This window comes from Rhinopithecus bieti, unplaced genomic scaffold, assembly GCF_001698545.2.
Source record: "Rhinopithecus bieti isolate Rb0 unplaced genomic scaffold, ASM169854v2 scaffold_10685, whole genome shotgun sequence".
Classification (NCBI taxonomy): Eukaryota; Metazoa; Chordata; class Mammalia; order Primates; family Cercopithecidae; genus Rhinopithecus; species Rhinopithecus bieti.
This window is the reverse complement of record NW_016806950.1, coordinates 31,112-56,139: the sequence shown is the minus strand read 5'-3', so window position 1 is coordinate 56,139 and position 25,028 is coordinate 31,112. Positions and strand designations below refer to the sequence as shown.

Here is a 25,028-nt window from a genome sequence, read left to right as displayed (position 1 = left end):
GCTCAGTAGGAGAATCTCTCTCTGACTCTCCAAGCTTCGGGTGGTTGCCAGCAGCCTTGGCACTTTCAGCTTTCAGATACATCGCTCCCATCTCTGCCTACGTCTCCACGTGGCCGACTCCCGTGTGTCTGTTTCACACACTTGTCTTCCCTTGCGTACGTCTGTCTGCCCAAATTTCACTCTACTTATAAGGACACCAGTCACTGGAGTAGAGCCACCCAAATCCAATGTGACCTCATTTTAACTTGTCTTTGCAAAGATAATATTTGCAACTAAGGTCACATGCACATGCCTGGGGACTAGAAACATTTCTTGGGAGACACAATTCATTTTACCCATGACAGTGGCTGAGGGCTTTCCGCTGACCTTGAGCCCACATGTTTTTCAATGAATGATCACAGGCCAAAGTCTGGGACAGTCTTTATTGGAGCTTGGAATGTCATAGCAATTCGCCCTCATCAGAGGCAGACTGTGAGAAAGAGCAGCGATGTGGCGGACCCCCAGCAGGGGGTAAGGCCGGGCTACATGAGGGAGCCCTGCTCGCCTGCAAGCAGGGCACAGATGCACACGCACACACTCTTCTACATGAACTTACACTCACACCTGCGCACTCGCTGCCGGTGGGTCGGAGGCCAGGCGCCTTGGGCTGCTCCCTCCTCACGGAGAGGCCTCCTTCACTCTGGGGGATCCGCTGAGCTGAGACAGGAGGGAACCACTTGAGGATCAGGGACGAAGGAGCTGGAAGCTGCAGGCATTTTGCAGTTAGGGAGAAGGGATCCAGGACAGGAGGGATGGCCAGAGACCAACCAAAGGGAGCTAGAGAAGGCCCTGCAGGGCCAGGGAAGGGGAAGAAGATGCTGGAGATGGGCAGGGGAAGGGGAGGGGAGAACAGATCATCTCTCCTTCACTCACTGCAACCTCACTGCCAGGGACAGAGCCCTGGGCACAGAAAGCCTGGGGAGAATCAAGGGGTCCCCTGTGTCCTAGGAAGGCACTGAAATGGGGAACAGATCCTGGGAGCCAGAGTCTCCCCCAAGTACCCCAAAGGGGACAGGAAGGGGGACGGTGAAGCGGCAAGGGTCTTACATGCTGGTTGTCTGGGGCAAGGAGACTGGGGAAGCACAGATTCTGCTTCTCACCCCAAATGGTGGGGTGGGGGGTGGGCTGATATGCAGCCCTCTGGCCAGGAGAGGGAAGGGAGGGCCAGGGCTGCCCCTTTGGTCTCAAGGGCAGTGAAGGGGGGAGCCTGGCCTCACCCATGTGTCCGTGGTAGGGGGTGGAGGCAGGAGGAGTGAGGAACCAGAGCCTCCTGCCCCCGGGGCCAGGGCTACCAGAGCACGGCCCCATCCATGTTCCCGTAGCCTGGCTCGGCCCGCAGCCTCCAGTAGGTATTGTTGGTCACCCACCACTCCTTCCCGCTGCTATCTGTCTGCCGCCTGGCGGGAGAAGGCGGTGGCAGTGAGGGGTGAACATCTAGAAGGCAGGCTAGGGTCCTGAGGTGCTGCCTCCCACACCTGCCCTGTTCCAAGCAGGGCTCAAGGGGAGACCCAGGGTGGAGGGCGAGGCCGAGGCACCTGAAGAAGCGAGCCTGGTGTATGATGTTGTTTTCCTCCATAACTTTGCGCCTGTCTCGCTGCAGCTGCTCGATCCTTCTCTTCTGGGCCTCAGCAGCCTGTATGTTCCCCTCCTCCAGGTACCTGAGGATCCAGATCAAACTCAGTTGAACTGTCCATCTGCAGGGGCCCCCAAACCCAAGGCCTCTGTCCCTGCCCAGCTCTGTCCTCTGACAAGCCCCATTTCTCTGAGGCCACTCAGTGAAGGAAGGATAAAGCCCCAGCTCTGTACTCCGTGGAGGGAGTGAGCCAGGTGGTTCTAGGCTAGCACCCATCCGGCACTGACCTCTGGTCTGGCCGGAGCCTCGTGTCGGTGGAAGGCAGTGACCGTTTCAGCTCTGCCGTCAGCTCATTCAGCTCCAGGGCAAACTGGGTGAAGCCGAAGTTGCGCTCATGGTCGGGGGGCATTGAGTCTGGGGGAAGGCAAGGGGCTGGGGTAGGTGCACCATGCCTGAGCTGCTCCAGCCTCATCCAGCCCTCTGTGACCCCTCCACTTACTGGGTTTCCAGATGCACTGGCCGCCTGGTGTGGGTCCCCGGTACAGCCCCTCGTGCCACTTCCCAAAGAGTCGATGGAGGACACGGCCACTCCGACTGAGCACGGCGCCCTGCACCTCGTGGACATTGGAACTCCAGTACTTGGCCTGGGGTGGGGAAGGCAGGGGTTAGGGAGGTGTCCTCTCCCCCTTAGCCAGGGTGACCTCCAGAGACTGAGGCTGCCGGGGGTGAACGGGCAGGGTCAGGGTGGCACATGCACCTTGCAGAAGGTGATCTTGCAGTGGCAGGAGCTGTCCTGTGTGTTCCGGATGAGCACCTCCCCATAGTGCTCAATCCAGCGCTGACCGCTCAGGACATTGTGAATGCAAGACGTCACCTTGTTCCACTCAAAGTGGTCCCCAAACCTGAGAGAGACAAGGAATGGAAGGGCAGCTGGCTGGCCCCAGAGAGTCAGGGGCCTCCTGTCTTGCTGGAGCAGGTCACGTCGGTCTGTGACAGGAACCCTGGGGTCCCAGCTCCGATTCTGCAGTGAAGGATGACTTATATTCACAAGGCAGAGTGGCCTTCACAGAACGTATTCAATGAACACATCTCCACTCATCTACAATGCCCCTGAGTGCCTGAGCAACGGGGATGAAAATACACAAAGTGTCCTGCCCTCGGGCACCAGGAACCATGTGTATGTTCACATCCCTTATCCTGCTTAATCCTCACCTCTTTTGGGTTTTACTTTTTACTGTCATGTCACAGGCAAGCAGGCTCAAGGCTCTGAGGTGTCAAGTCTTTTTGCTGCTTGCATCACTACTTTTTTTTTTTTTTTTTTTTGAGACAGGGTCTTGCTCTGTTGCCTGGGCCGGCTGGAGTGCAGTGCAGTGCAGTGGTGCAATCTCGGCTCACTGCTACCTCCGCCTCCCAGGTTGAAGCAATTCTACTGCCTTAGCCTCCCCAGTAGCTGGGACTACAGGCTCATGCTAATTTGCATCACTATTGAGTGGCAGAACTCACGGCTTCTGACTCCAAAATCCAGGATCTCTCCCACAACACCCAGACCACTCTCAACACCCTTTTTCTTTTTGGCTTCAGTCCCCTGCCTGTACAATTAGCTAGATGACAGTTTTTCAAATTTTGTCTGTGACCCCTAAGTCCTGAGATCAGTTTAGGTTTCTGTGTGCGTGTATGTGTACGCGTTGGCTTGAAGTCTCAAAGGCATTTCTGACTGTGAGTCATGGTCAAAAAAGTGTGAAAGCCGCTGAGTCAGATGACCTCGATGGGCCCTTCCAGCTCTACTATGTTCTAAGGCTTTTCATCTTTCTCTATTGGCGACTGCTGTAAATATAGGTGTAAAACCTACAGACACTGACCCCATTGCAAGCAGCTTCAGAACAGACCTTCCTATCCTGTCCTTATACTGTCCCTAAGGCCACGTCCCCTCCAGCCTGAAGGATTGCCTGTGGCTTGGCCTGGCTGCTGAGAGTCTAAGAATCCCACCTGGGAAGGCTGACATTGACTGTTCCCACAGGCACAATCTCCAGGGATTTGCCCCAAAACTTGTTCTTCCACTTCATATCTGGAATTGGATTAGGGGAGGGAGAGAGAACAACAGAGATAAGGCCAGAGGGTGTTCCCTTTGCCCAGGGCCACCCCGCCCTGCCCTCTACTCCTCACCTTGCCAGAAGGCGAAGTTCTCAGACTCCGCATGGCAGGCCGAGATAGGGGGGTGGTGGGAGACCTTGGTGAGCAAAGAAGTTCTCTTGAGGCTGTCCCTGAGCACCATTAGGGCACCCCAAAGTCCCTTACTCCCAACCCCAGTTCCCCTGAGTACCACCAGACCAGTTGGTTCCAGGTCTCTTGTCCCTATCAACCTTGGCCATCTCCCAAACCCATCATCCTCTCTTCTTCCCATGAGGCCTCTGTGTTCTCCCTTCTCGCTCCCTCTTCCTCAGGAGCTCCCCTGGCTGGCCCGTCTATGGCGTCCTCCAGAACACCTGCTCAAGTCTGAAAAGTTCCCCGCAATAGTGACAGGTAGGGCCTCCACCCCATGCTCTGCCTGAAACCCAGCCCTTGCTGACAACCCTCTTCCCCACCATCTCCCCTCACCGCACCCCAAAACTGATCATTGCCTTGTAACCACCTGACAGGTGGGGACCCCATCCCCTGCCTGAAATGTAGCCCTTGCTGACGATCCTCTTCCCCACCATCTCCCCCACACCCCACCCCAAAGCTGATCGTCGCCCTACAACCTCTACCCCACGCCCTTGGAAACACTTGGCCTTGTCCCCACTTGGAATGGCTCCACATCTGAAGCCTTCAATTCCAACATCCCACAGCCTGCCTGCCTCACCTCTCTCTCCATTCCCTGTTGCCCACGGCTCCAGCCAAGATGTCCAGGTCCCCGACTGCACTGCCCTCCCGTGGTCTGCTAGCCGCATCCTGCCCTTCACAGTACTCTCACCTAATACCCTCAGCCACCTCCACCACTTGCCAGAAATGCCAGCACTGGCCTCCTTTGTACACCCCTGGCTCTGACTCTGTTGCCAAAACACAGACACAACTCACACTAAGAAAGTGCTAAATCTACAATGTCCTGTATCTGGGCCCTTGATATCCCTCACCAATCCTTCTCTGAGGACCTAGGAACAAGCCAGGCCCTTCAAACCTCATTCGCCTCCCACAGTCTGTGGCAGAACAGAGGTGGGTCAGGAAGGTGATTCCTTCTGCTCTGGCCGCAGTCAGCCTGCTCCCACCGATGCCCCCCAGGCTCCCCCGTCCTCTTCCTTCCGCACCTTCAGTCTTTCCCTCTTTATTTCTCTTTCTCTCTGAATATAAAGATTTTCTGTTTCTTCCACCTTAAAAAATAGCAAACCTTTCTTTTCTAGACACACACAACTTTGTTCACATATGCGTAAAACATTTCTGGGAGGAATCCCAAAAGCTGGTAGCAGTAGTCCCTTCGGAGCGTTGAGATGAGAGGGAGGCTTATTTTCTGTTGTACACATGAGCATACTGTGTCAATCTTCACCATGTTTTCAAAAACACTTCAAATCCAAACAAACACACAAACTGCCTCGACCTTTATCCCCCACCAACTGCCACCTTCTCTCTCCTCTGTCCCTCATGGTAAAATTTTTGGAAAATAGTCTGCTTTTTTCTCTATTTTTTATAAAACCTACACTCTACACCCTCTGCAATCCAGTCTCTGTCCCCATCCTGTCTCGGAAACCTTCCTCACACAGGTAGCTGATGACACCCCTCAGGTCCCAGGGACCCGCGCTCCCTCCCCTTTGGGGCTCCCCAGTGCTCCTGCCTGCCCTCTTCCCTAGACACTGGGGGCAGTCCTCCCGAGGGCAGTCCTCCCTTGATGTCCTCCTCCCTCTAAGCTGGCGACTCCTCGACCTGTTAGTGCCACCTGGTGCTCTTGGAGGAGCTCCAAGCCAGCGACTCCAGAGCCTCGTGGCCATCTCCCGTGGAAGTCGAGCCCACATAGTCAGTGTGCTCCCACACATACTGTCCACCTTGCTAACTGGCACCACCATGCACCCACCGAATTCCCCAGATCAGGCCACCCAGACTTCTCCCTGTCGACAAAACCCTCCCCTTTCCCTACACAGGAGAGTACCCTGCTAAGCACCAGGCCCTGTCAGGGGCAGCACATAAACAGCTCTTGAACCAAACACCGCAGCCTAAGTGCAGGACCTCATTAGCTCTACAGAGATGACAAGACGGACCCTGCTGGCCTCCACCAACCAGGCATATGCCACCCGGGTGTGCTTTGCACACTGGGATTCTGAGCAGCCACTCCACTGCCTCAAATCCTCCATGGTGCCAATGCCTTCAGGATTTAAAAACACACATACAAAAGCCCAAAGCCTCTTTCCCTTCACTGGCAGGACTCCTCAGCGTCTGGCCCACCTTTTCTTCCAGCCCCATCTCTAACCTTCCCAAGCCTGCTCCATGCATTCCTCTACACCATCTAGAAGGAACATCCTATTCTCCCCAGCCCCTGTACTCCCAGCTCTCTCCAATTCATCCTCCAGTTCATCCTAGCCCAAGACTGGCCCCTAGAGCATGAGCTCCCAGGTGGAACTCCTGGGATCCCATGGCTGGACCTCAGAATGTGGGCCAGGAGCACCGCAGAGCCCGGCACAGAGCCAACTGCCCATGCTCCTCTCCCAGGCCCTGGTCTCTCTGCCCCAGCTCTGGTCCCAAAGCCCAGGTCTCTCCTTGCCCCAGACACCCAAGGCCAGCCCTCTTCTCCCAAGGCCACACCTGCTCACTGATGAAGCGGAAGCCTCGGTCAGGCCGCTCACACTCATAGGTCTCCCCCAGGACGGGGTTGAAGGGCTTGCAGCCAGCTCGGTGGTATGTAGAGGAGTAGGCCGAGACAGCAAAGGCTGCGATATACACCTGCGGGGGGCAAGGCAGGTGCAGGGTACTGAGGATGGGGCCGCCACCCCAAGCAAGCAAAGTATGGGATCTTGGGGTGGAACTTCAGCAGCAAAGAACAGCCCAGCCAGGATTTTCTGGAGAAAAGGACCCAGGGAGAAGGAAGCAGCCTTGGGCTGGGCATAAGGACAGGTAGCAGGTACCATGCGCTCGCAGGGGTCGGTGATGTGGCTGGCCTGGTCCAGGAGGCTGCTGTACTCCAGCTCCTCGCAGAGCCGCTGCAGAGTGTTGAGCGGCTCGTTGAGCTGCACAGGCATTGACACCTTGGACAGGTCTTTGCCGATGTTGTTGCGCAGAATGTTCCACAGGCTCACGTCAGCCCCAGGTCCGCTGGCCGCCGGCAGGCAGCGACGGCGGGGTGGCCCCATGGGTCTCCCTGGAACACACCCCCCTGGGGCCGCCCTACCATGTCACTCTCCAACTGGGCACCAGCCATCCCAGACACAGCAAGCCCACAGCCCAGTCCAGGGCCCAGCTGCCTCCCAAGCCCCCGGGACACTCCCCGCTGAGCCCGTGTCTCAACTCACAGCAGGGCGGGGTGACTGGGGCTCTAACTGCTGACAAGTTCCCAGGGACTGAGTTGGCTGGCAGGGGTGGGAGCTATGCAAAGGGGCAGACGGTTCCCACTGCCAGAAACCCTGCACCCCAGGAGCCCCTCCTGAGTCCTCACTCTTGCCTTTTGTTCCCTTTATAAACACAGAAACAGAGGTCAGAGTGCAGATTCCCCAGCCCATTTTATGGATGAGGAAATAGGCTCTCAGAAGGAAACTGACAGGTCCAGAGCCACACTGCTAATAAGCAGGAAAGTGGGATCTCTTGCCTCCCTCCAAGGCCCTAGGCAAGCCTGCTGCAACAGAGGCCAGCCCCAAGGCCGGAGCCTGGCCCCCCAGCAGAGCTGCTCCTGGAATATTTCCCAGTTCATGACCTGGCCTTCCTTAGCTCCTGGGGTCAGCACCCAAAGCCACTAGCCCGTCAGTCACCACAAGGGATGGCCTTTGCATGGGCCTGGGCCGTGGACATACCCTGTTTTTCCACCTGCCTCCCACCCCTCCCTGCCTGCCCACCCAGCTGGCACCTTTCTGACAGCGCTCAGCTCCCCTGAGGTCCAGCACCTCCTCAGACAGGCTGGTGGTGATTTCACTGGTACACGACTCCTCCTCCTCTGAGCCCTGGGCCGGGACAGATGACAGGCCGGGCAGACTGGGCCTCCCCCGGGCAGCTGGGCAGTGCCCAGGGCCTGGCAAGAATCTGCCCAGCTAGCCCTTTGGTGGGAAGGGGAAGAGAATGTATTGGGGGAGCTCTGAGCCCTAAGACATTGCCCCAGGACACCTGGCATCACAGAGTGTGCCCAGCCACCTTGGGAAAGGGAGGGCCGGGTCCTGCGGCTGGTGGGAGAAAGCTCAGGGACTTGGCCCTGCGGCTGGTGGGAGAAAGCTCAGGGACTTGGCCCTGTGGCTGGTGGGAGAACGCTCAGGGACTTGGTGGGACACAGAGAAAAGGTAAGTTGGGGATTACTGAGGTTCAGGGTCTGAGATGAGGGGATCAAGGGAGCGCTGAAGCTGAGACAGGGTCATAGGAAGATGACTGGGGTTGCAACTGTGGCAGTAGTTTCAGGAGAACCCCATGGGGATAAAAATGTCACACTCCTCTAGGAGAAGAGTCCCCAGCAGAGATTTCTCAGCAGGGCCACACAAACTCAAATGATCTGGACATATTCCCAGAGACAGTAGCTGAGGTGGTGAGAAGGGGCTGAGGAATCTGTGGTCTTTGTGGACCCCACCCTTCTGTTCCCAAGGTCCCCCCAACTGCCCCGCCTCACTGCCAGCTTCCCTCCTCCCTCACCTCATTCTCAGAAGAGCTGGCAGACAGGAGAACCTCACAGGCATCGAAGAACTCTGTGTGGGAATCAGCAAGGGACAGGATGCTGGTCTGCGACAGTTGGGGGGTGAGCTCGCGCCCCTTCATGTACAGAGCTTCTTGCTGTGGGAGCAACCAGATGGATGTCAGGCTCCAGGGCCAAGCCGGGGGAATCAGGTTGGGCACCCGCTTGCCTGACAGTTCCCTTGAGAGGGAGGCATAACCGGGCACTTTTGCTCAGTCAGACTCCTTCTGAGCAGAAGAGGCAGAGGGGAGTGAGCAGGGGACAAAGGCATAGTAGAATGAGCCCTCGCCTGGGAGTGAGGGCACGCAGGCTCCATGATAACTGCTTATACTTCCTGGCACTGACCCTGAGCCCCACTCCAAGCCCTCTGTGTGTACTAACGCACTCAATCCTGACACCCACGCTGTGAGGTAGGTGCAATTATCACCCCCAATTTGCAGATTGGGATGCTGAGGCCCAGGATCACAAAGCTGGCAGGCAGCAGAGCCAGATTTGAACCCGTGGAACGCAGCTCCAGAGTCTGTGCTCAGAGCCCGAGTCTCAGTTCAGCCCACCTATAATTGCAGGAGCCTGAGCCCACCCATTAGACCCTTTGAGCCTCAGTTTTGTTATGTTGAGGGTGAGAATCACTGCATCAGAGGACTCTGAATTAAAAGAAAAAGTACCCTGCACATTGTTACACAATGACTGAGATGGGGCTGTCGCCAACCTTATGGGAAAGACAATGGAGCCAAATGTTGGGGCTGTCTTGGGACTAAAAATCAACCTTGTCCACTGCCCTGGGCCTTGGCTCCCGCTGGGAGAGAAGGCACAGGAGAATCGGCCCCCACAACCCACCCTGGCTCCGCACCTCCTCAGGGTTGAGGGAGCTGAAAGAGTCCGCCGTGGTGTCGGAGGAGGTGGACAGTGAGTGGAGGCGCCTCTGGCCAGTGGAGGCCTCGGAGACCTGTGAGGGACACGGTACCAGGAGGATGAGGTCCTCCCCACCTTGCCACCTCATCTCTGCAGAGACTGCCTCTGCCAAACCCCCACCCTCACCCAGATCTGCTATCACACCCCAGGCTGGCAGTCCTCAGCTTCAAGCCCTCTCCCCCGACCAGCCACCCTGTCCCCCAGGCCTCACCCCCATCCTTGACAACTCTGAGACCTGGTGCGTATCCCTCAGTCGGTCCCGTTCCGTGGTGAGGGCAGCCAGGACGCTGCTGAGGGAGCTGTGCACTAAAGGGGGTAGGGCAGACCATCAGAGTCCTCGCTCTCTCCTGCCCGCTCCCTATCAGCCTCTCCCAGCATGCACTTACCCTTCTGGGCCAGGGCCCAGAAGCTGCGCTGCAGGTGGGCATAGTCTGTGGGTGGCAGCCCACGGGTGCCCGAGGAGTCCCGAGACTCCAGGTAGCGAGACAGGTTGGGAACAGAGCCATGGAGACGACCAACCTGTTGGTGAAGGGGAAGGGCTGAAGGGTCCGGCCTCCTTAGAGCATCCTGCCCCAGCTATGTGAGGTGCATGCCCCACCTCACCCGTCCAATGGTGTCATCCTTGGCAAAGCTCTGGGTACACCACATGCGGCTGGTCCGTTTCCCCTTCTTGGGTCTTTCGGTTGTCACTGAGGCCTGGCAAGTCAAGGTGGGGGCAATTTTACTCACAGGGTGGGGAAAAGGGGCAGCAACCGTCACAGCCTGGGAGAGGTAGACAGCCTCCTGCGCCATGGAGGAGGGCGCAGATTACCCAGCACAGAGGGTGGGGCCGCTCAGGCCAGTGGACAGAGACAACTGACATCCCAGTGGAAGATGACAGCCACCCCGGCAGAGGCATGGGCGTGGAAGAACAGAGACAACCTTGACACAGTTTGGACATGGGGCAGGGGTAGGGAGGAAACCAGGTGATGCGTGGCTCTCCAGGAAACTGCAGCGATGTGGGAGGAATAGGACCCATCCTGGGGAAATGATGGGATCGGGGGCCTGAGCAGGATCCTGTGTGTTCCCCTGGATCTTACCTGGTGTGTAGGGATAACAGGGGCTGAGGGGATTCGGTGCAGGGACTCCAGGCTCTGGAGGAGCCTGTGTAGTTCCTGGAGCTTCCCCTGACACTCAGAGAGCTCTGTGGCAAGAAAGAACAAGGACATCACTCTCTCTTCTTTTTTTTTTTTTTTTTTTTTTGAGACAGAGTTTTGCTCTTGTTGCCCAGGCTAGAGTGGAATGGCATGATCTCAGGTCACTGCAACCTCTGCCTCCCAGGTTCAAGTGATTCTCCTGCCTCAGCCTCCCGAGTAGCTGGGATTACAGGCACGTGCCACCACGCCTGGCTAATTATTTTGTATTTTTAGTAGAGATGGGGTTTCACTATGTTAGTCAGGCTGGCCTCGAACTCCTGACCTCAGGTGATCTGCCCACCTTGGTCTCCCAAAGTGGTAGGATTACAGGCGTAAACCACCAAGCCCAGCCTCAAGGACATGACTCTCCCAACACTGACTTCATGGAGATCCTGATACTGCTCCCTGTTACCTGCTCAAGAGCTTGGGTCCCTACCCCTGTGGGTGTGGTGCCCCCTGGTTTCCTGGGAGGGCATGAAGCCTAATTTCTACTCTGTCTCTAGACCACACCTCACCTCTGCTGCCTTTGAGCAGACCGGGGATGTGCTCACCCTGCCCCGCCTCTCTCTACTTGGTTTACACTTCTCCCTTTAGGCCAACTTCACAGACCCTACTGCAGGAACCCTTTTCTAGAGCATACCCCTTCCCTGGCACTACTCCTCAGGACCCTACCCTGTGTGGGCATTCAGTATCTGCTTTGTCATGATTCCCGTCCCTGCATCCATGTCTGTCTATGTGCCCTGACAGACTCTTACTCTTCTGTAAGACTGGGACTGCCTGGGACAGGGCCCAAGTAGATTGGATCTCCTTGGAGGCAGAGGCTGTCTCATTAAATTGGGTCTCCCTGAGGTGGGGATGGAAGTAATATTTTCCCCTCCTGCTAATGCAATCTAGACCTGCCAGCTTGGGCCCTACCCTTGGAGGTGCTGTGCCTAGGGCTCCTCACCATGAGAGCAACGGTCTAGCCCATCACTGTCCCTCAGCCAGGAAGACACCTTCTCCCGTGGTCCAAGCCCAGGTAGGGCTGAGGCAGTAGCTGCTGTTGGAAGCTGAGCACCAGGAACCTGTGGGGTGAGCCCAGGGTCAGGAAGGATGGTGCCCACCTCCCTGGGTCTCACAGTTCCCCATAGCCCCTGCCCCTGAATTGCCACATTACCTGCCTGCACCCCAGGGTCCACCTTACCTTCCGGTGAGCGGTACTGGGCAGTGTGCCACGGGACATGTCCAGGCGGTGGGCTAGGCGGTGGGCACGCAGCTGTGCCACCCAGCTCTGGAATAGGTCCTGGGATTTGATCTGCAGAAGTGATGGAGAGGGGGAGGGCTATCTGAAGGGAGGGACCACTTTCCAAGAGCAAGAAGTCAGGGCTCTGGTCCCCAGACAAGCAGAGTCCCTTCTTACAGAGCCAGGTTTGTGCAAAGCTCACTTGCAGAGAGACAGAGTGCAAGGTGCCGAGGTTTCTGAGCCCTTAGATCTGTGCCTGTCCATGCAACAACCAAGAAGTGCAGGTTTGCCCTTGGTGGTTTTTACAGGATGGAAACTTACTTCTTGTCAAACTCAGAGACAGACCCTGAGCTCCACAGACCCTCAGCCCCTGCCCCTGTGTGTTCCAATGCCTCTGCCAGGCTAGGGGCCAACACACGTCCTGTCTCCCAGGGATGTCACCTTGAGGTGGTAGATGTTGTCTTCAGTGTCAAGGTCAATGCGCTGGGCCTTTTTGTTGATGGACATGACCGACAGCCGGACATCGATGGAGCCATGGAGCTTCCCCTTGGTGATCTGGGAGTGAAGTGTTGGTGGGCGTACAAGAGACCTATTTTAGGCTCTCAGAGCCATAGAGCTACCATCTCCCTGAAGCCATTCTAGGCTCAAGGGCCAGGTGGCAGGTTCACCCTCATGTCCAAGTCACACTATCAGTAGAGACTTGCCAATCATCCTCCCATGTGCAGAGCGCTCCCCTATGTCAAGTCACATCTTGAGCTCTAAGAAGTCACAGATCAAGAAAAACTATTCCCACCCTCAGGGGTCTGGAGGGTTGTGGAAGGTAACGCCCTCCCAGAGAGATCCTGGGTACTCAGGCCTTCAGTTCCTTGTTCCCAGCCTGACAATGGGACCAGGATGAGAGTGGTAAAGACCCCATTTCTTGGGCACTTATTCTGCCCTGTCCAGAGAGCCTTGTGTGTATGACCTCCCTTAACATGACAGCTCTGCACCTGGGGGAAGGTGCTCTCCTGTTAGAGATGAGGAAGCTATGGCCCAGGGATGTAACTCGCCCAAGACCACACATTCAGCAAGTGGTGGACCTGGGATTCAGACCCTGCTCTGGTCGATTCCGGATACCCCATGCCTGCCCAGGGCATACTGGGGCCAGACTCCTCCCACAACCCCAAGCCACTGCCCGGACTCACGTCTTGCCGGGTAGTTGCATAATGAAGGATTCCATCCTCGAGCACAAAGTATCTCTGTGATGTTGCCCAGGAGTGACAGGACCCAGGAGGCCGAGAGGAAGGGCATGAGGGAGAGGGCAACCAGACAAATTAGTTTTTCTTTTCTTTCTCATCATGCAAACACCATTGGACTGCCTGGCAGCTGCCCCCCATTCCCACCCCACCCTCATGTCTGGCCCCTCCCTTTGCCTGCCCACCCTACCTTGTGCCAGCCCTTCAGAGGCCACTTCCTCTTCTTGAGCAGGTGACCTTCCTGTCTCTCAGGCATGACACCCTCCGTCCCCAGCCTGCCCCGAGGCTCCTCCACCACCTCCCACAGCTCAGAGGCCTGCAGTCCAGGACAGAGGCACTGGTGAGATGGCCGCCTTGGCCCCTCCCGGTCCGGTTCAGGGTTGGCCCACCCACCACTGCTTTCGCGCTCTCTGACCTGCTGAGCACTGCTGGGCTTTGAGGACTGAGCGCTCTCAGGCAGGAAGGGTGGGTCCCTCTCTTGGAAGTCCATGGAGAAGGGAGAGGCCACTCCCTGCTGGGGATGTAGAGCAGGGAGCAGGGTGGAAGGGGAAGGATGTCACCTGCTCCTGATGGAGTCCTTGAAGCAAGAGAAAGACCCACTTGGCACAAATTCTGATCACCTTCCCCGCCTCCAACCCCTCCCACACCCTCTGAGATAAGGGCTCACCAACACACCCTCTGCTCACCTGCCATGCCTCTCCCAAGTCTGCCCCTCTGTCCTGACCCCACCCATTTTCACCTGATATGGACACAGCCCTGAGACATGAACTAGCACACAGCAGACAGGCAGATGTCCAGGGAAAACCACAAGACATATGCCCAGCCTGCCTTGGGCACATACTTTGGGACTCCAGGAAATATTCAGTGGTTTCTTTAGAGGCTTCCCTGGGAGTGCTCAGAGGTGAAGAAAGGGAGTGACAGAAGAGGCTCCAAGAAGAGACAGAGGGGTTCAGAGACTGGACAAGCCAGACCTCCTCAATCCAGCTGCCTCTGCCTTCAGAACCCTCCACCCTGCCACCGCGATCCAGAGACTTCTCTGCCATGATCCCCTTGCAGAAAACTCCCCAGCCTCCCACCAATTAGTCTCCATATTCTCTAGTGCTTGGAGAAACTGAGGCCTGAGATAGCCCCCATTTTCCCATGTCTCCTCCTACCAAACATGCCCCTAGGATGCCCTCTTTGGACCCTCAGTGCCCCCTAAAGCCTCACCATCCCCTGTCTACCATCCCAGTCCTTAGGGGTCTGAGAATTGCCACCCACCCAGAGAGGGCAGGACACTGGGCTAAAAGAGACACTTCATGAGAGAAGAGGGGGCCCAGGACATGCCCAGGTCTGCACAGGTCCTGCAGCAGTGCCCACAGGCGCCCTTGGCACTGGCCCTGGCCATCCTGGCTCCACCGGGAGATCAATAATGCATGAGGCTCTGCGTGTGTGAGACGGGGGAGGGGACTGGAGGGGCAAGGCTGGTTTGAGGTGGGGGAAGCAGCCCAGATCTTCTAATGGAGCTAGCAAGCACCTGAGGAACTGAGGCCCGGAACGGACAGGGATGTGGCAGGAACGGTTGCCCAGGAGGTTGGGGCAGAGGGACCCTTGCTGCAAGAGGCTGACCTGGGAGGAAACTCCTGCATTCAGCCATTGAAAGTTCCCAAACTCTTCCGGTGTTCAGGTATCTCTGTGCCCTTCTCCGGGCCCTGTGGGGATCCCGGCCCCTCACTGCTTGTGGGTGGAGGGGGAGGCTCTATCGGTAGGAAGGTGAGGGGTCTAGGCGAGCCAGGTGGGTGCCCCCTCTCCACCTCCATTCCCACCATCTCGGGAGCAGACCCACCAGCTTCAGGTGGGAGGAAGCTCTTCTCAGGAATGTCAGCTGCTGCCACGCAGCCCCCTTACCCCAGGGTCCATGGACGCCAGTGCTCTTTGGCCCTCACACCGCTCTGCCTCTGAGTCACCGTCTCCGTCTCCGAGTCACCGGCTCCCTCCTCACCGAGCTGAGCAGTGGCAGCAGCTGCTGCAGGAACCAGGAAGGAAGGAGACGTCGGAGCCTCTCCTCTAGCCGGATCTCCCCACCTCCCTCTCCCCTGTCCCCTCCTCCCGCCAAGCTCCGGGCAACCGCTCAGCTCTGCCCCCCTGCTCCCTGGAGGACTCAGGGCTGAGCAGACCGCCCTAGTATCCATGTGGCTTGGGAGTGGGGGCACAGTCCCCACTGGGCATGGTTCCAGATAGATCAGAGGACTAGGGAACTGCTGGCTATACGCCAGTGGTGGTAAAGGCTTTATTCAGACTACCACGGCAGTGACCCTGTTAGTGCCCAAGGCCAATTCCTAATTAACCCCTGCCCCCCACCTCTCATTTTACATCTGAAAATAGACTGCAAAATTTGGAGCCAGCAAAAGTATCAGGTTGATGGTGGAGGGACAGATGCCCCCTCTGGGACCATAAGACAGTGCCAAGAGCACAGTCAGCAGGGGCAGTCAAGCCAGGAGAGGGACAGCCAGCAGTCCCCACACTGAGGCCCTTCATTGGGGTGATGCCCCACTAGGTCAGGCCCCACAGGGATCTGAAAGTGCCTGTGCATACGATGACACCCCACAGCCTGCAGTGTCTTGATCAGGAGCAGGCCTGGGGCAGTCACAGCTGTTAAAAGGGCTGCAATGCTGGTCCCCTCCCTTCCCTTTACCCTTCTGCTGGAGTACTGTGTCCAGCTGCTCAATTCTCATGAAAAATCAGCTCTTAACAAAGGTCTAAAATTCATTCAAATGAAGGTGGCACAGACCTACAACTTCAAATGCAGCAAAGTTTTCTGGAAAAGAGTAGTCTTTTCTGGAAAGAAGTAGGTGGGGCCTCAGGTGAAGGATGTGATTCAAGTTTCTTCTCTGACCCCAAAAGTGACTTAGGCCATTTATCCCTTCCACTTCATCCTCACTGGGCCTGGTTTACATTTCAGGGTCTCACATATCTCTCAGGGACACTCACTGTCTTGCCTTTATTCAGAGCCTCAGCGCTGCTCCAGCCACCCCAGGTGGAGGGCATTGTTAGTACCTGGCAGGGTTCTGGGAGGGACAGGAGCACTGGGCAGCACTGGTCAGACAAGTTCTGGCATCCAGGAGCCTCAAGGGCCTTTTAAGTCACTTCTCAGTGATTGAGCATCCCTGAGCATATAGCACAGGGCGAGGCACTGTGGGAAGCTGGTCCTGGCCCAGGCCACAAAAAGGCTGCTGCAGATCACCCCCGCCCGACAGTGCCTGTCCAAGACTAAGGAAGCGGGGGCATTGCTTCAAGTCCGAGAAACAATGTTGAACAGCCACCCGCCCCGGGTCACCCCTGTATCCACCCAGAATGTGCTCCAATCAAGGATGACGGTGGGCTTCGAGTTAAGCATCCCATCTCCTTTATTAGTAATGTCTGGTTCATGAAGACTTGCATGAGGCCTCCTACCCTAGAGCTCTCAGAACTCCCCATTAACAGAGAATCCTAGTTTTCCCACAGGCCTTTTGTCCAGAACCACCAGAGACATGTTAGCTAGTGGGTATACAGCTGTCAGCTGCCTTTAACAGGGCAAGCATGCGTGGGATGCCATTTGTGAGAACGGGTGTAGGAAAAGAGGATTTTCCTAGGAAGGGAAGCAAGAGTGAGGAAAGTCAGATGGCAGAGAAGCCCCTGAGAGTAAGTTTATAGGGAGGACAGCTGTGTAAACCACAAAATAAAGGAAGTAGAATGCATTTCATTTTATTATAAAGCAGTGCTCCCAAACTTTCCACAGTGTACACCTCGAGGGTGGAGAACTAACATCCAAGCTCACCTGGATGGTGGATGGGACCCACTTCTGGGTAACCTGATAAGGAAGCTCTAGGGTAGAAATTCGGGATGCGGTCTTCAGAGCAGAGGGCCTGGTTCAAGTCCCTGTTCTGCCACTTACTAACTGCATAACCTTGAGCAAGCCACTTAATTTCTCTGCTCCTTCTCTGTGAAATGGGTACAATGTGGTCAGGAGTAAAGGAACTAATACATGTACGCCACTCAGCACAAAGCCTGGCACACACCAGGCTCTCACCTCAGCACAACTGCTTGGTTGAGCTACTGTGGCCGTGGCAGGTTGTGCCCCAAGGGGGTGGGCTCAGGAGCCTGTGCAGCAAGAGGCAGTGACCAAGGAGGCAGGGGATAATAGCCTTATCTTTTCAGGATCTCTGCCTTGGACCTGGAGAATGGAGAGACTTTGCTCCTATCAGGTCCCAAGCTGGGAAAACGAAGGATGAAGCCAGTGGCTGACATTTGAAATGGAATCCTCTGCATCTCCAAGTGGCCCTATACCTGACAATATCATTGTTAGTGAAAACCAAGTGACAAACACACTCCCCCACCCCAAGTTCTTCCACATCTCCCGTGGAGGAGAGCACAGCCAATAGGGCAGAGTGTATTTATGCACAGGGCTGGCTAAATAGGCTGGCTACGAGTCCGGAACAGGGTCAGGAGGATCTGGCTTCCCACTGGCCGACACAACAGAATCCTTCTCGCGTTGCTCTCTGATGTACTGGTCCAACAGGGTGGTCAGCTGCAGGGGCTGGTGCTGAAGCAGGGAGTGGGTCTGGGCTGTGAGGCGGGTGAGGCCTCCAACAAGCTCCCCCTGCACCAGGGGCAGGCTGGGGAGCTTGGAGTAGTTGATAAAGCCCTGCCTGCTGAGGATGGTGTCATCAATGCATCCACCTGGAAGAACACAGGGTTAGCTGGGCTCCCTGCAGATGCCTTTCTTCTCTGAAAACAACTTTCTGACCCTAGGAACTTGCTCTCCATTGCCCTTCTCAAAATCCTGCCTTCCCCAAGACCTGAGTTCCACTGTGCCCCACACCACACCCACTCTGCTTGGGATTGATCCCTACTTCTTCACTCTTCCCTCAGAAAACTCTTAATATATCCACCTGGCCCCGACCCCTATTAAGTCAGTGTTTCCTAAACTTCCTTGTTTTTTTTTTTTTTTTTTTTTTGAGACGGAGTCTCGCTCTGTCGCCCGGGCTGGAGTGCAGTGGCCGGATCGCAGCTCACTGCAAGCTCCGCCTCCCGGGTTTATGCCATTCTCCTGCCTCAGCCTCCAGAGTAGCTGGGACTACAGGTGCCTGCCACCTCACCCGGCTAGTTTTTTGTATTTTTTAGTAGAGACGGGGTTTCACCGTGTTAGCCAGGATGGTCTCAATCTCCTGACCTCGTGATCCGCCCGTCTCAGCCTCCCAAAGTGCTGGGATTACAGGTTTGAGCCACCGCGCCCGGCCAACTTCCTTGTAAATAAGAATCAGGTGGCCAGGTGTGGTGGCTCACGCCTGTAATCCCAGCACTTTGGGAGGCCAAGGCAGGCAGATCACCTGAGGTCAGGAGTTCAAGACCAGCCTGGCCAACATGGTGAAACCCTGTCTCTACTAAAACTACAAAAATTAGCCAGTCGTGGTGGCGAGCACCTGTAATCCCAGCTACTCGCGAGGCTGAGGCAGGAAAATCGTTTGAACTGGGGAGGCAGAGGTTACAGTAAGCTGAGTTCATGCCATTGCACTCCAGTCTGGGTGACAAGAGCGAAACTTCAACTCAGAAAAAAGTAAAAGAGAGAGACAGAATCAGGATGAGGCCAGGTGCAGTGGCTCACGCCTGTAATCCCAGCACTTTGGGAGGCTGAGGTGGGTGGATCACCTGAGGTCAGGAGTTCAAGACCAGCCTGGCCAACATGGTGAAACCCCATCTCTACTAAAAATACAAAAAAAAATTAGCTGGGTGTGGTGGCAGGTGCCTGTAATCCCAGCTACTTAAGAGGCTGAGGCAGGAGAGTTGCTTGAACCCAGGAGACAGAGGTTGCAGTGAGCCGAGACTGCGTCACCCCCCCCCAGCCTGGACGAAACAGTTAAAAAAAAAAAAAAAAAAAAAATCAGATTCCTGTCCCGCCCCCTCCCCACAGAGACCTATGAAATCTGGATTTCCAAGGGACACGTGCAGTATTCTCTGCCCCTTAAGTGAGTCAGCATCAGGGGAGTCTGAGAAACACTGGTCAGTGGCCCTCAGCACCCTTTACTTGGGCTACTTGTTTTAAATATCTTCATCTGTGTGGGTTTCAGCACCTACTACCCCACTGTTAGACTCAAGGTATCTGAATTTTCTCTCCCTGCTCCATGTCTGCCTTTCCTAGTCTTCCCTCCAGTGCAGAAGTGACCTGGGGTAGTGAGACAATACAGGTGTGAGAGTGACAGTTGGCCCTCAATAAATGTGCTGTTGACTCAGGCCCCATCCGTGAAAGGATGCTCTCTCCAAGAACGTTCACGGTTTTACCAAGACAAGCTGAGCAGATGGCAGCAGGCTGCTATAGCACCTGCCCCTCTTCATCCCACCCCTAACTGGCAGGGGTGCTTGCTCACCTAGCAGCGGCAGGAACGGCACAGTCCTTAAGATCCGTACCATCTCCTTGACCTTGGGCTCTTCACTGACCAGCAGTATGTTGTGCCCCACAAAAAGGGGCAGCAGATTTTGGTACTTGGAATCCTCCAGGAAGGGCTTCAGGACCTGGGACAGCAGGAAAAATGACTTATCAGGAAAAAGTGGGAGGAAGAGCCACCTCATGGGTCATGGGCCACATTAGGCTGAGGGTGCAACCCAAGGTTCTTCTCAGCCCCTAATCATAGCTTAGACACCAGATTAGAGGGTGACTCATGGAGAGGAGGAATAAAAAGTATCATCACTGGGGAGCAGATGGTGAGGTCTGAGTCTGGTGGGGGTTGGGGTAAGATGGGCAACCCATGCCAAGGGGCCTGCTCCCTACCTGGTTGGGGAAGACCTTCATCAGGATCTTGTGTTTCCGCAGCTGGTGTCGCATAAGAAGCTTGTCCTCTGCACTCAGAGCCACGTTCTGGCAGACGGCTATCATTCGGTTGTCCTGGAAAACTGCTGCTATCTCCCGGCGGAGAAGCCTGATGAGGCCTGTCTCCTGAAGTTGGAAAGCAATGACCAAGGAAATATCAGCTGACTTCTCCTGGCAACCTTGCTCCCTTTGTGGTAGGTTCTAGGGCTTCCAGTGATGCCCAAATGTGCAAAAGATCGGGGAACAAGTAGGATAATTGGGCCCCTGACTCTCAGAGACATGTAACATCTCCCACTCCTCTAACCTTTTCACTTTCATTAGATAATCGCAGTCTTTAGCAGTGATTTTCAAACCTGAGAATGCTCAGTTCCACTCCCCCGAAAACAGGTCTGCAGTCTGCCCTAGTCAACAGGGCTTGACAATAATATTGTTAAAATTACTTCGACTATCAATCTGACACTATACTCATGTTGAATCATTTTGCCAATCATAAATACAACTCTTTTGCAGGGTTAGTTTAAAATTGAGAAATTTGGCTGGGTGCGGTGGCTCATGCCTGTAATCTCAGCACTTCGGGAGGCCAAGGTGGGTGGATTGCTTGAGGTCAGAAGTTCGAAACCAGCCTGGCCAACAGAGCAAAAGCCCATCTCTACTAAAAACACAAAAAATTAGCTGGGCATGGTGGCATGTGCCTATAATCCCAGTTACTCAGGAGGCTGAGGCAGGAGAATCGTTTGAACCCAGGAGGCAGAGGTTGCGATGAGCCAAGAATGTCCCACTGCACTCCAGCCTGGGTGACAGAATGAGACTCTATCTCACACACACACACACACAAAAAAGATGGCTGGGCGGGGTGACTCATGCCTGTGATCCCAGCACTTTGGGAGGCCGAGGCAGGCAGATCACGAGGTCAGGAGATTAAGACTATCCTGGCTAACATGGTGAAACCTCGTCTCTACTAAAAATGCAAAAATTAGCCAGGTGTGGCTAATTTATTTATCATTACAGGAGTGCGCCTGTAATCCTAGCTATTCAGGAGGCTGAGGCAGGAGAATCACTTGAACCTGGGAGGCAGAGGTTGCAGTGAGCTGAGATCGCGCCACTGCATTCCAGCTTGGGCAACAAGAGCGATACTCTTGTCTCAAAAAAAAAAAGATTGGAGAGATACTCTCCCCAACCCCACTGGCTCAGGTAGCTCTCACACACATTTTTGGAGACAAGAAGGAAATTCAGGAGGCCCATCCAATCCAGAGCCCAAAAGCCAATATAGAATCAAGTGCGGATTTCATCTTAAAGTATCTGGATCAGGCAGTCAAAGTGAAATAATTACGTGAGTGACAATGGCTGAGTGTCCTACTTCACTATGGCCAGGGACAAGATTACTTTAATCCACCATCCCACCACCAAGTGACACGTATCCAAACTCCTCCTTACCTCCTGTGGGGGTCTGGGAGGAGATGGCAGGCATGCTGGGTGGATGGCTGGTTTTGGGGGGATATATTCAGTCACAGCCATCAGCTTCTGCCGCTGAAAGTGCATCACACGACGGTGGCGGGTAACAGCCTTGGAGCCATAGCGGACAGTCTGGAGGGCAGGCAGCTGGCCTGTGAGGGGATATAGCAACATGGTTAAATGCAACCTCTTAGAGGCCCTAGTTTGTCCCAAATGGAGAAAAAACACACCCTCTAGCAGAGAAAAGCACAGCTCACAGAGCTAGACTCAGCACAAGAGTGGGACAAGGAATTGTCTACCCCAAATCCTAAATTTCCAAAGCTTCTCTTCTCTTTCAATAAGTGACCTAAGTGACCTGAGGTCAATTACTTAATCTCTTGAGGCTCCCATTTCTCCACCTCTTCTTAATGTGCAGAAATGCTAGGAAAAATTAGAACGAAGGAGAAAATATTTTGAACACATTAAGAAAAGGGGAGGCCGGGCATGGTGGCTGACACCTGTAATCCCAGCACTTTGGAAAGCCGAAGCGGGCGAGATCACTTGAGGTCAGGAGTTTGAGACCAGCCTGGCCAACATGGTGAAACCCCATCTCTACTAAAAATACAAAAATTAGCGGGGCATGGTGGTGCATACCTGTAATCCTAGCTACTTCAGACGCTGAGGCAGGAGAATCGCTTGAACCCAGGAGGCGGAGGTTGCAGTGAGCCGAGATCATGCCACTGCACTCCAGCCTGGGCACAGAGTGAGACTCCGTCTCGGGAAAAAAAAAAAAAAAAAAAAAAAAAAAAAAAAAAGGGATAAGGTTGAATAAACTTTCTTAAAATGGTCAAATAGTAAATATTTTAAGTTTGGGGCCCATGTACTCTAACACTCAACTCTGCCAAAAGCAGTCACAGACAATATGTAAACAGACAGCAGAAGCTATGTACCAATAGAATTTTATAAAACACAGTGATAGCCGGGCGCAGTGGCTCAAGCCTGTAATCCCAGCACTTTGGGAGGCTGAGACGGGCGGATCACGAGGTCAGGAGATCGAGACCATCCTGGCTAACACGGTGAAACCCCGTCTCTACTAAAAATACAAAAAACTAGCCGGGCGAGGTGGCGGGCGCCTGTAGTCCCAGCTACTCCGGAGGCTGAGGCAGGAGAATGGCTCTAAACCCGAGAGGCGGAGCTTGCAGTGAGCTGAGATCCGGCCACTGCACTCCAGCCCGGGCGACAGAGCAAGACTCCGTCTCAAAAAAAATTAAAAATAAAAAAAATAAAATAAATAAAAAAAAAAACAGTGACTGGCCCTGCCATAATATGCCAACCCTTGGTCTAATCTAGTGGTTCTCAAGGTATGCCCCATCTCTACCCCAGCCAGCAACATCAGCATCATTTGAGAGCTTGTTAGAAACAAAAATTTTGCTGGGTGTGGTGGCTCACGCCTGTAATCCCAACACTTTGGGAGGCCAAGGTGGGCAGCTCACTTGAGGTCAGGAATTTAAGACCAACCTGGCCAACATGGTGAAACGCTATCTCCAACTAAACTACAAAAATTAGCCAGGTGTGGTGGCACACACCTGTAGTCCCAGCTACTCAGGTGGCTGAGCCATGAGAAATTGCTTGAACCCAAGAGGCAGAGATTGCAGTGAGCCGAGATTGTGCCATTGCACTCTGGCACTCCGGCCTGGGCAACAGAGGAAGACTGTCTCAAAAGAAAAGAAAAGAAATACAAATTCTCAGGCCCTGCCTAGACCTACTGAATCAGCAACTCTGGGATGGAGCCTAATAAAAAGTGTTTTTTGTTTGTTTTGTTTTGTAGAGACCAGGTTTCACTATGTTACCAAGGCTGGTCACAAATAGTGTTTTAACAAGTCCTCCTGGTGATGCTGACGCATACTCAAGTTTGAAAACCACTGCTCTAACCACTGTTCTGACATCCTCTCCTATGATTTGAAGAGGAGAAAAAAAATGTTACACCATTCTCACAGCTCTCAGACAAGTTTCTCTTTCCTCCTCTCTTCCTGTTTACAGGTAATGCTACAGAGCACCCCACAGAAAACAAGGGAGGCACTCAAAAGCCCTGAGCCAAAGTGACCCTTCCATCCTCAATACAAGGGCCAAGACTAGAACTTCCCACTTTCAGCCATTCCCAAGACTGGGATGTGACCTCAGAAAAGGGTCCAGATAGGCGGCTCTAACAGTCAGAGAGTATAGGTATTTGCTGGGGTAAGAGGTCTTATTGCCAGCAGCCACAAAACCTAACTGTTAAGACTGGAGGCAGGCCGGGCGCGGTGGCTCAAGCCTGTAATCCCAGCACTTTGGGAGGCCGAGACGGGCGGATCACGAAGTCAGGAGATCGAGACCATCTTGGCTAACACGGTGAAACCCCGTCTCTACTAAAATACAAAACTAGCCGGGCGAGGTGGCGGGCGCCTGTAGTCCCAGCTACTCTGATGGCAGAGGCAGGAGAATGGCGTAAACCCGGGAGGCGGAGCTTGCAGTGACCTGAGATCTGGCCCCTGCACTCCAGACCAGGCGACAGAGTGAGACTCCNAAATCAAACAATCTCACTTTAGCTTGCAGCAGAAGTGCTTTCTGTGTGTACCCCACATTTTGTCACTTGGAATATTAAGGGGACATGTACTCAAGGGTGAATTTACAATAAATTAATAACTGTTACTGCTTTATTTGGGTTATTCTTAAATGAAACTGGATTTTTTTTTTTTTTTTTTGATAGAGTCTCGCTCTGTAGCCCAGGCTGGAGTGCAGCGACGCGATCTCAGCTCACTGCAACCTCTGCCTCCTGGTGTAAGCGATTCTCATGCCTCAGCCTCCTGAGTAGTTGGGACTACAGGCCACGTGCCACCACGCCCGGCTCATTTTTGTGTTTTTAGTAGAGTTGGAGTTTCGCCATGTTGGCCAGGCTGGTCTCAAACTCTTGACCTCAGGTGATCCTTCCGCCTCAACCTCCCAAAGTGCTGGGATTACAGGCGCGAGCACCCGCGCCAAGCCGAAACTGGATTTTAATCTCTCTTCCGCCAATTACTAGCTGTGACCTTGGCCACCCAACTGGTCTGAACTTCAGTTGCTGCGTCTATAAAGAGGAGATGCGAATGTCTTTCTCACAGGGTGCTTCAGATTTAAATGATTTAAAAGATTTAAATGAGCTAACACATATAAAAATAGTTATCACAGTGCCTGGCCTATATTGAGTGCTCGAATCCATTCATTGAACAAATATTTATTACACCCTTACTAACATCAAGCACCATGCCACCTGCTGGCTATGCTGAATTAACATGGTTCTGCCCTTGCGGAGTTTTAAGTTTAAACAAGCAACTGTTTAGTTTAAATGCAAAATTACAGATTGCGATGGGGCTAAGGAGTCAAGGGTAGACCTGAAGTGAAATTTAGGCTGAGACATTAAGATGCAGACATAATGCAAAGGTCTGGGAGAGGAGTGGTCCAGGCAAAATAAACGCTGTAGAAAGGCAACAGCTGGACGCTGTTGCTGTGATTACCAGAGTCTGGAGTCACAAGGAACTGCACGGGGCCAGCGATCTAGCTAGGGTCAGAGATTATGGGAAGAATCAGTAGTAGAGGAGGGCAGATGAGGACTAGAGAGCGGCGGCAAGACACGCCGTGAGGACCTGGGCCACTCCTTACCCGCCTGAGGCAGGAAACCCCCTCGCAGCAACCCAGCCACGGCCGCAGCCATCTCCACCGGAAGAATGGACGGAAGCCGAGTGGTGACGGAAAGGGCTAAGGATTGTGGGGTAGCGAACC

General features: G+C 54.4%; 2 protein-coding genes across 9 annotated transcripts; both read right to left on the bottom strand.

Moving 5' to 3' along the window:
* Nucleotides 1-403: 403 nt before the first annotated feature.
* On the bottom strand, nucleotides 404-15,053 carry OSBPL7 (oxysterol binding protein like 7). Of its 7 annotated transcripts, none has more exons than XR_001886848.1 (23): nucleotides 14,867-15,051; nucleotides 13,395-13,556; nucleotides 13,170-13,295; nucleotides 12,929-12,982; nucleotides 12,186-12,299; nucleotides 11,706-11,816; nucleotides 11,469-11,586; nucleotides 10,427-10,530; nucleotides 9,951-10,043; nucleotides 9,734-9,866; nucleotides 9,559-9,653; nucleotides 9,286-9,381; nucleotides 8,396-8,533; nucleotides 7,629-7,722; nucleotides 6,697-6,944; nucleotides 6,377-6,514; nucleotides 3,776-3,839; nucleotides 3,599-3,677; nucleotides 2,370-2,514; nucleotides 2,112-2,256; nucleotides 1,900-2,026; nucleotides 1,257-1,697; nucleotides 404-745 (listed from the first exon to the last, which is right to left on the bottom strand). XR_001886848.1 is itself a non-coding variant. In XM_017878971.1 (23 exons), the coding sequence occupies exons 2-23, from the start codon at nucleotides 13,467-13,469 to the stop codon at nucleotides 1,328-1,330; spliced, it is 2,529 nt and encodes an 842-aa protein (XP_017734460.1). In that variant the 5' UTR covers nucleotides 13,470-13,556; nucleotides 14,867-15,051; the 3' UTR covers nucleotides 404-1,327. The 7 variants fall into 7 exon arrangements, 4 of the variants coding, with proteins under 4 accessions (XP_017734460.1, XP_017734461.1, XP_017734458.1 ...); XR_001886849.1 differs by having other exon boundaries at nucleotides 404-696; XM_017878971.1 differs by having other exon boundaries at nucleotides 404-1,436; nucleotides 1,575-1,697.
* Nucleotides 15,054-16,677: 1,624 nt separating this feature from the next.
* MRPL10 (mitochondrial ribosomal protein L10) lies at nucleotides 16,678-25,020 on the bottom strand. Of its 2 annotated transcripts, none has more exons than XM_017878977.1 (5): nucleotides 24,909-25,020; nucleotides 21,237-21,406; nucleotides 19,764-19,928; nucleotides 19,363-19,507; nucleotides 16,678-17,677 (listed from the first exon to the last, which is right to left on the bottom strand). In XM_017878977.1, exons 1-5 carry the CDS (start codon nucleotides 24,958-24,960, stop codon nucleotides 17,421-17,423), a joined length of 789 nt encoding a protein of 262 aa, XP_017734466.1. In that variant the 5' UTR covers nucleotides 24,961-25,020; the 3' UTR covers nucleotides 16,678-17,420. The 2 variants fall into 2 exon arrangements, with proteins under 2 accessions (XP_017734466.1, XP_017734467.1); XM_017878978.1 differs by having other exon boundaries at nucleotides 24,764-24,990.
* Nucleotides 25,021-25,028: the final 8 nt, after the last annotated feature.

Coding starts and splice junctions, on each gene's coding strand:
- OSBPL7 (XM_017878969.1), bottom strand. CDS start 13,469: ATGGACTTCCAAGAGAGGGACCCACCCTTCCTGCCTGAGAGCGCTCAG. Junction 8,534..9,285: donor GCTCCCTCAACCCTGAGGAG/GTGCGGAGCCAG, acceptor TTGCTCCCACAG/CAAGAAGCTCTGTACATGAA. Junction 3,840..6,376: donor TCCGCTTCATCAGTGAGCAG/GTGTGGCCTTGG, acceptor TTGCTCACCAAG/GTCTCCCACCACCCCCCTAT.
- MRPL10 (XM_017878977.1), bottom strand. CDS start 24,960: ATGGCTGCGGCCGTGGCTGGGTTGCTGCGAGGGGGTTTCCTGCCTCAG. Junction 19,929..21,236: donor CTCCCAGACCCCCACAGGAG/GTAAGGAGGAGT, acceptor TTCCAACTTCAG/GAGACAGGCCTCATCAGGCT. Junction 17,678..19,362: donor GCCGTTCCTGCCGCTGCTAG/GTGAGCAAGCAC, acceptor GTGTTCTTCCAG/GTGGATGCATTGATGACACC.